Below are 9,226 nucleotides of genomic sequence, written 5' to 3' on the forward strand. Positions count from 1 at the left end.
TCTTACAAGAAATTGCTTCATGTTTTTAATAACTGTCAGGCAAAACCCATATGACCATTACATTGATGACATGTATTCTTAGTTAACAACAGAACTCACCTGACCTCTAAGCAGTAGGACATTCATCGTCATTAAGATTGTTTCTGACTTGAAGTTGACAAATGTAGTGTGGATTTCACTCTTATCAAACACAAGTGTTTCTTCTCGATTAGCTAGCAAATTCTAAAGACTTTAATAGAAACAGCAGAGTAGAAAAAAAAACAATTCCTGATTTGATCTTAAATTCCTGTCAAGGTTTAAGATTTACAATATATTGCTTTCAGGTGCTAAAACGTAAGGTACCAAATGTCTCTTGAAAAGGAGAAAAAAGAAACATTCATCACTTCTGCAGTGGCTTGTCTCCATCGCTGGTCTCGTCTACACGGACTCAATGAGGGAGAGTGGTGGTGGGTGGGTGGGAGCTCTCATGTAGAAACCATACAGGAGCAGCAAAAATAAAAGAATAAAAAATGAACAATCACAAAGCTAGGACCAGCTAGATGAGCAAACCCCCACCCGCTTTTCAAAAACCCTCCGTCACTTCTCAGTCAAGTGTCCTTTTGGCTTCCTTTCATGGCAGTTGAACACAGAATGAACTCAAGCAAACTCGCCGAGGAGAACATACAAACCAGGGGACGACATCATTATGTCCACGGGGAGGAATCGAAAAGTGACATTTCACAATATAAGAAAATAAAAATTGAAATAAAAATCAGAACCACAAGGAACACAGTCTGAAATTCTGGGAATCTTATTTCAAGTAAAATGGCCCATTTTGGGGAGAGTTAATCCCCCTCTTGTCATATGTAAAGCTACAAAATATAACCGCTCTAGGTGATAAAACAAATCAAAACAAACAAAAGTCATGGAATACAGATTCTGTGTTGTATTGTGTTCAACATAAAATGCAGTTTCAGGTATGTGTGCCTGCTCAGTCCTCAATCGATATAAATGAGCTTTTCTCCCCAACACTTTTTAAATGCAAGCACACCACTGGATATTTAGCAGGACCTAATCGAACCCGCTCACACAGTCTGCTGGTCCAGTAGGCGGACCGACCTGTCGCTTCGTTTATGAAAAAGTTTCTTTGTACACATCAGAAAATGAGGCTCGAAAAATAGTGGCTAAATTACCTCCGCCATTGATGCTAACTATTGTTTGGTTCACTAGGATTACCCAAAATTGAAATTATTGATTTGTATGATTTTGTGGAGAGATGACACAAGTGTGGAACAAGATTACCGGTACATTAAATGTTATTATGAAGGACTATCAGAGCCAAAGTGGAAAAAAAAACTTTGCAAAGAAAAAATTACAAGGGGAAAAGTCATAGTTAACGATGAAGCTTATGTAATCGTGGTCATCCATTTTTAGAAAAGGGGAGGAAATGTGAGAATGAAGATGCCATTTTAACAAGTGAATTTTAAAATTCCATGTGGACATAAACGCAACATTTTGAGACAAGCGGCCGCTGTCCATGTCTCGAGAGCTGCCATATATTCATGCCATTTTTAATAGCGCTTGCCCTCATTCGGTTCACAGGTTGAGGAGGAGCCCGTCCCACCTGACTTCAGCAGGGGTGATGTACATCGCGGTCTCGTCGCCAACAAAATCGCAGGGCACATATAGAAACACTCTTTTTTTGCTGTTGTAAAATTATGATTTAGAAGCCGGATTTATGGCCGGACAAGCCCATGGTTACAACGATCTAAACTATTACAACTTTGTTCTTTTGGCCCTACGACTTTATTATTTTTCTTTAAGATGTGGCCATGATAGTCCTTCATACATTTTGTTGGTAATCTGAATCAAGACGGAGAAAGAGAAATGTATTTCCTCATCTCGCTGTGTCATGGTTCTCCCTGTTGCAGAATCAAATGTGGTACAATCCAACATGGATGACCACAAACCAAAAACGCACAAGTAGAGGGCGCTTGAATTTCTGTCAATCTTGGCGGAGGTCTGTGCAAATCCACTTAGGACATTTGTCAGTTCATGCTCTGCTTACATTTTGTTCTCGGTGGCCATGGCAAACTCATTTAGGATTTGGGGCCATGGGAATTCATCCCCCTCCCGTTCTTCTCCGTACCAAAGTTTTGCTGCCTTTGAAGCAATTACGTGCTCCCGCAAAGGCTAACCAACACAGCAACTGTTGTGGCAAATTCTTTTTGGTCTGTCACGTTTGCTTTGTCCCACATCTATGGTGGTCTGAAATGTCATCGCCGCGGCCCGCCGGGAACATCATCGAAACATTAGTGCCTATTGCCATTTTCAAGAGTGTGTTTGGTGACATCTGGGTGCGAAACAATTTCATAAACGCAGCTCAGGCTCACAGCGAGAAGTCCCTAAGCGGACCTCTGGGTGTAGAAGAGAATGTAGGCCTGAGTGTTGCACACTTCCTCCACGCTGCAAACCTTCATCTCAGAGTCATTGCAGTGGACCCAGAAACCTGCGGGGCACAGCAATCCGGTTAGATTCGATGCCGCGCTTGCAACAGCGCCATTTGTCCACCGTTCTCACCTCCTTCTGTGTTGTAGCAGTATGCGGTGTAGTGCCCTGAGCCAAAGCCTTTGCCGTGGTGCATCACCACGGCCGACAGGTCGTAGGTGTAGCCCCCTCTGTGAACAGAGTGACCTGAGCCCGTGCAGCAATAGGGTTTGATGTTCAGAACCTGGTCGAAGGCCACGTGGACGCCGATTTTCTCTCGATGGTTCCTCCCCGACCACCTGCCCGTGCAAAACAAGAGCTTGTTCATGTCACAAACATTGAGTTTGATCAAGTTAGCAGCAATTTGGCTCATGAAAGACTTTGTTTTTGGAGCAAATTGCTCATTCTGAAGAGAAATGATGGAGGGTAACCCCAAACCCCTGAAACTCGGGTTTTATCAAACTGTTTAAAAAAAAAATCTGTTCATGTAACGGGGAGATTAAATGTTGAGCTGCACCGATTAAATATGTCAGTATTTGAGTATCCTGCTGAACTACCTCCTGAGTTTCACACCGAGGGAACTTTTTTAAAAATATTTGAAACAATCAAATGTTACATGTATAACACATGTAAAATGTTACATGTGTTAGTCTTCTGCGATTTCTGTAACATTTGGACTCTGCGTTTTACCTCATCCAGCTCAACACTGATTGGTCATAATGCCACACTGTGTATATCTTAGTATGTGCTAAACCCAATTTGCAGTGGAACTGGTGGGAAAAACTCTGTTTGACAAGCTACTGAAGATAGGGATTTAAATAGTCTTTTTTTTTTTTCTTGGACATTGATCGCCATGAAAGAATATACATTGTTAACTCATTCACTCCCAAAGACGTTTTTAAACGTCTTTTCAAACTTGGTCTGGACTTGGCTGGTACTGAATGAGTTAAAAAGATTGCAATACATCCCGGTGGAAGACAAAGGCACTTGCCTGAAGCGCTTGAGGTGCAGCCGTAGAACCTGAGGTAAACGGTAGATCAGAAGCTGCTTATGGGCTTCTGAAAGAACTAAAGGCTTGTGGGATGTTTTCCTTCTTCTCTCTGACAAAACACATGAGAGCGAGATGACAAATTATTGCCCGTAAGTGACAAAACGGAAGAGTGGGAGGGCAAACATTTTGAAAGAGCGCAACCCCCCCCTCAAAAAAAAAATCACAAAAGCTAATTTTGTTTACATGGCGCCAACTCACAATATAATCTTAAGCATTCTGTATAATGCATCACACCTTAAATCCTTAATAAGAATTCAATTGCAATGCCGACGCCCACTTCCTGCTGGAGAAGTGAAACATTATCAGAGGACCGGTGCACACGGGTCAAAGTCCAAAGGCTGGACTCACTGTTGCAGTGGTTGCAGGCATAAATGCTGCCTTCCAGCGCTTCCATCTCGGTGAACTTGGACAGCATTTCGGTGAGGGTGCAGCTGCGCTGGTAGGCTGTGGAGCCTTTGTTGACGCTGTGGTAGCGCTCGGGAAACTCCAGAGACAAGTCCCAGAATGGCTCAACTGTGTTTGACTTGTGCTTGCAGGACAGACACGTCACCTGGACAGAAGCGCGGGAAAAGAGAGCTTACCTTTAACCGCATACATTCAACCCAATCGGGCTGTCTAGAAAACATACGAGACGTCTGTGCGGAGAACAACACCAGCATTCGGCTAATAACAAATATGTTGTTTGTAATATCTCATTTGGGAGAATGACTGAGGTGCGCCGTTCTTCACTATCTCATTCGGCCTGCCTTTCGGTACATCTGCACGGTCTTCGGAGATCCAATCGGAGATGGGCTGAGAATTTGGTACTTGGGCCTTGAGTGCTGATTCACCCAACTTGAATTCCACATGAATGACGCCAAATTACACCAAAATACAACACAACGGCACTCAAATGTGCCACTTGCGTTGTCTGGGGACAGTTCAAAATGAGTTGTTATGTTGTGTGTGTTGTGTTAGTAGTCCAGCAGTTTTGCTCTGACCAACCAATCGGAGGATAGAAAACGAAGACATTGACTAGCTAGCTCGCTGGCCGCGTGAGGAGGACTAAACGATAAACTGGACTGGTTGACTAACAGGGACGCCCTGATTAGGAAAGGACAGAGCCGACTCTTCCTACTCAGGAAACTGAGGTCTTTTGGGGTTCAGGGGTCACTCCTTAAGACTTTCTATAACTCGGTGGTGGCTTCGGCCATCCATTATGGCATTGTCTGTTGGTCAGGCAGCATCAGCACAGCCACCTAATCTTTATCTGTGAATGCCCCCCCCCCCAAAAAAAACAATGGTTCATAACTGCTTTGTGGGTGTTAGGCGCAACGACCAGCTTTAGGACGATGTGCCGAAAGAGGTGCGGCAGCCACACGGGGAGAGGCGGGGTTTCAGTGAACCAGGTGCCTTGCTTCCTTCCGGGTTTGAAAAATAGCCACCATAATAACTCATATTTCATAAGAAATGAGTTCGCTATTATGCCAAAGGTCAAATATAATCATCTATATGCCAGCATTGAACTGCGGAAATCTTAAAAGTGGCCCCCTTCAAGTTTTTCCTTTCTCCCTTTTGGCGACAACCTGACTGAAAAAGATACGACAAGCATGCAAGGATTGAAGGAGTAGGGTTTTCCAATGTGTGAAAGGAACTCGGCTGGACCCAGAGACATTTCCCCACAAAAGTCAAAGGAAAGGCGGCCTAAAACTTGGGGAAAAAAAAAAAAGAGACCCAATGTACACGTTGCCAGACTCACCTGGCTGAGTAGCTGCCCATGAAAGATGGTGTTCAGCACCTTGAGCACTTGCTTGGAAAGCTTCCTCTTGGTGATGGGGATGACGATCCGCCGTTTGGAGGCTTCCGTGTCCAGCTCCTGCTGCACCTTGTCCAGCAGCTCGCACAGGAACTCCTGCGCGTCCTGCTGGTCATAGCCGCGGAAAGCCGGGATGAGGTTCCACACGGAGTGCAGCATGGCGAAGGGAGACACCAAAGACCAGCGGCCCGACCACATGACCCTGAAAAGAGTATGCAATTCGTGGCACAGGGACATCTGCTGGCGGGTGGAGCAACGAGTCTCCTTGGGCTGGACCAACTCGGCAGTCTGCGGGGTGGGTGGGGGGCTTTCCTTTTTGCCCACCGTCACATTTCCCACGCGCCCCAGGGGACATGAGGTCAGAGGCATGTTACCGCTGCTGACCACACTACCGGCTACCGCCTTCACCCCCTGCGCGTGGTTGGTCTTGGCCAGCAGCTCCTCGGTCTCGCACAGGTCCAAGGTGAGAAAACACTCCCTGAATTTTTGCAGGTGACTCAGCACTTGCAAGATGGAGTTCATGTAGCACGTGTTCCCCAGGTTACGCAGACCGGTGACCCCCGGAGCGAGGCGTCGGCGGCTCGCCGAATGGGCCGAGTAGTACCGCCTCAGTTTTGCAGCTCTGCCGTTCGTGGGGGGCTTTCGTGACAAGGCAAGGAGGGAAGGCCTCTTGGGCGGAGCAGGAGGAGGAGGAGGAGGTAGGCGTTCCGGGGGGTCTCGGAACTTACAGGGAATGAGGGTGATGGTTGAACGTGGCGCTTGAGTGAGAAGCCGAGCGCTCTTTCTGGGCGGGACGCTGCCCAGCTCTTCCAACAGTCTCCTTTTCACCTCTTTCTTTTGTCTTCTCGCCTCCTCCAGCTTCTCTTGGCGCTCCGCCTGCAACTCTTTATGTCTGCTCGTCCACCTCTGAAGCATCTTGACCAAGAGGGTTTTTCTCCTGTGACGCAACGCCAGCTGCATGGGAGGCTGCGGCCCGCTCTCCCCGCCCCTGTGGGTGTACGTCCGCCAAACCGAGGAGCGCAGCGAGCGCGTATCGGGGTTGCGAACGGTGGAGAGGGCCCCTCGGAGGAGCTTGAGGTCTCCTTCCGCGTTGTCATTGAGTACATAGTCTCCGCAAGCAAAGCAGAAGACGTCCAGCTCCCGCACCTCCATGGCCAGCGGGTGGTGGGACTCCTGAAAGTGTTTGAGCGAGTGCTCCTCCATGAAGCGTCCGCAGGCCACGTGGGAGCACTTGAGGCAAGCCCACACCGAATCGGTGGTGCTGCAGTCCACGCAGTGCCATTTCTGCGGATTGAGGATGGAGTGGTCGTGGCCCAGGCGAAGGCGCACCACGTGCTTACAGCGATCCATCTCTCCGCATGAGCATGGGGGGCCCCTCAGTGGTAGGACGCACGTCCTCTCGCCGAGCAGCAAGACATTCTGCAGATTGCAATCACACCGGTCTCATTAGATCGGCGGATCTCATATTTTATTTTACAACTAGCACCACCTCAAAAAATAAGACACAAAAAACATATTTTGGGGGGAGGGGCTTGAAAAGTCATTTAAATTGGAGCAACTTTAAATCAATTATTCATAGTCATCGCAACAATGTTAGTTAGCGCAACAAACCAAGCATTTGTTTGCTCCACAGCAATTTGAGTTGTTTTTAATATAGGTCTTAAATTTTGGGGACAATGCAAGGACCTAGTACGTTTTTTAATCATTTTTTTCCTTAGCTTCAAGACCATCTCTCAATTTTATCAGAGGTTCTTGATTATTTCCATCCATCCATCTTCTAACGCACTCATCTTCAATAGCGTCGCGAGTGTAGTGCAGAAATACCACAAACTCCCCACAGGTAGAAATCGCCGCTGTGGTGGTCCCACAACGAGAACAGGTACGGCATTCCTGTTAGGCCACACTGTGGAAACGTTACCTGGCTGCTCCGGCAGCAAGCACAGAGGGAGGGATTTTTTTTTCTGGCTGAAAATCACACTGCAGTGGGAGAACATTCACCCCAGCCCGTATTTTTTTTAATGGATGACTGTCAATAATATTTCAATTCAAACTGTGCACACAATGAAGCCTGTAACTCTTGGTAAAGCTCCAGAATTGGAAAAATGTGGATTTAAGTGTACAAAGAGTAGAAGGGAAGGGAAAAATGCTTACTCTTCAAATAGTTGGATGGGTCAGATTTCACGCAAAACCTCACCGAGTTTGAAGAAAACAGCAATGCTCTGTATCATCCATATCCACTGTCGTCAGCAGCAGCCACTGGAATATTCTGAGGGAGATACAAATCAAAAGTGAGTCGGCGTTATAGAACTTGAAATGCACACAAAGTTAAAAAAGGTGTTCATTGCATTCATCTGAGATGTCTGAGTTCTCCAGGAATCCTGAATTTAATCTGTGTGTCTTGAGCAGGATTTGAACAAACTAGTTGGAACTCATGTGGTTCATCATGTGGTCACTTCAAGTTTCAAATTAGCTGCACTAATTAGTACGAAGAGCACAACGGTTCATTTTTTAAAAACTGAAATGAACAGCTTCAGATTTCTTCAACAAGGTGGAAGGAACAGGCATCCTCAATTAGGAGTATTTCAGGAAAACAGCCTTCAAAATAAGTTGTTTTTTCACGTAACAATTTCAAAGAGGTGGAAGATAGAATGGCATGCTTTTCATGGCACAGTGACGGCAAAATCATTAATCTGAATGACACTTTTTTTCCCCCAGATATTGTTTTTTCCAGTTAAGAGAGAATTCTCTTAGCTTGCTTGTTAACTACAAGATACAAATGAGACAGCTGCTGACTTTCCGAGGCAAATGCACATACAAACCACTTGATGCACCCAATATTGGATGCTTTCAAACACTCTGCCTCCAGGTTCCAAAGGATTTTGTGGCAAAGGAACATCTGAAAATATTATATATATTTATTTGATCGAATTTGGAGATAAGATTCAGCTAACCCTGGAACGGATTGTTGTCAAAAACGCGTCATCTTTTTTTTTTTAATTTCCATGCAAACAAGATGGAAACACAAACCTTAATGGTGAGGACTCTCCATGAAAATGTGCTCTGGGTTTTTTGGGTCGTAAAGCAGCACTGAATCACATGTGTTAAGCTCGAGGTCTATATGTTGTGGTTTTAATGCAATGTCAATTGAAATACGGATTACGTGGACTGCAGTCGCTAATCGTACAGTTTTACTGTGCTGCCTGTTATCTGATTGACCACAGGTCTGCCGTGGTTGTTTTAATCCCGATTGTTCGAGCGGTTCTTTACAGCCATGCTAGGCTACTTCACTGCCTCCACCTCCGCGTCGAGGCAGAACAAAGGGGCGTGAAGAAGAAGAGCCCCTCTCCCTCTTTTCCGGAGAACATCCAGCAACTTTGTTGAGGCGGCGCGGCCACCAAGTTAGCTCGCGCTCGCTCCATGCTAACCTGGCGAGGAGGACGCCGCGGCGCCGCTAGCCTGCCGAGAAGCAACCGAGGCGGTGTCTCTGGTGGGCACTTTGACGTAGATAAACGCGAGTCGCAGTGTCGCTGGTTTATTGTTAGAAGGTGGAAGTGTAGTTCGCGTTGCCCCCAGTGTTAATTGAAGTTGACCTCGCCGCAGTTGTCGGTCGCCGACGCTGATTTACCCGCTTAGCTAACGCACTGCGCCGCTAAGCGAGTACAAACTCCCCGCTGACATCCACAGCGGACAGCAACGCTTTGTTCGATTATATCGAGTTGCGTTGCGATAACAGGAATATAGCGGGGGTAACGTTACCATCGCCGGAGCGGAACGCATCCATCCGGCACATCAGAGAGGAAGAAAAAAAAATCAGCTTGTTGTCCTCACTCAGATTGAGCAACCCAACTCTCGATGCGAGCCCGGACCCCTCCGCTCTCATTGGACGCAGGCTGAGCGGCAGTCGGCCTCCCATT

General features: G+C 46.6%; 2 protein-coding genes across 3 annotated transcripts in view; one reads left to right on the forward strand and one right to left on the reverse strand.

Moving 5' to 3' along the window:
• srsf3b (serine and arginine rich splicing factor 3b) overlaps positions 1-9,226 on the forward strand; it is a 30,927-nt gene that overhangs the window by 20,706 nt on the left and 995 nt on the right. The gene's annotated exons all lie outside the window — the stretch shown is intronic.
• usp49 (ubiquitin specific peptidase 49) lies at positions 1,993-9,217 on the reverse strand. 2 transcript variants are annotated; one of them, XM_052076659.1, is made up of 7 exons: positions 9,069-9,217; positions 7,507-7,578; positions 5,256-6,731; positions 3,866-4,067; positions 3,464-3,566; positions 2,560-2,771; positions 1,993-2,488 (listed from the first exon to the last, which is right to left on the reverse strand). In XM_052076659.1, exons 3-7 carry the CDS (start codon positions 6,660-6,662, stop codon positions 2,385-2,387), a joined length of 2,028 nt encoding a protein of 675 aa, XP_051932619.1. In that variant the 5' UTR covers positions 6,663-6,731; positions 7,507-7,578; positions 9,069-9,217; the 3' UTR covers positions 1,993-2,384. The 2 variants fall into 2 exon arrangements, with proteins under 2 accessions (XP_051932619.1, XP_051932618.1); XM_052076658.1 differs by having other exon boundaries at positions 7,464-7,578.

The sequence above is a fragment of the Hippocampus zosterae genome, chromosome 9 (genome assembly GCF_025434085.1).
Source record: "Hippocampus zosterae strain Florida chromosome 9, ASM2543408v3, whole genome shotgun sequence".
Taxonomy (NCBI): Eukaryota; Metazoa; Chordata; class Actinopteri; order Syngnathiformes; family Syngnathidae; genus Hippocampus; species Hippocampus zosterae.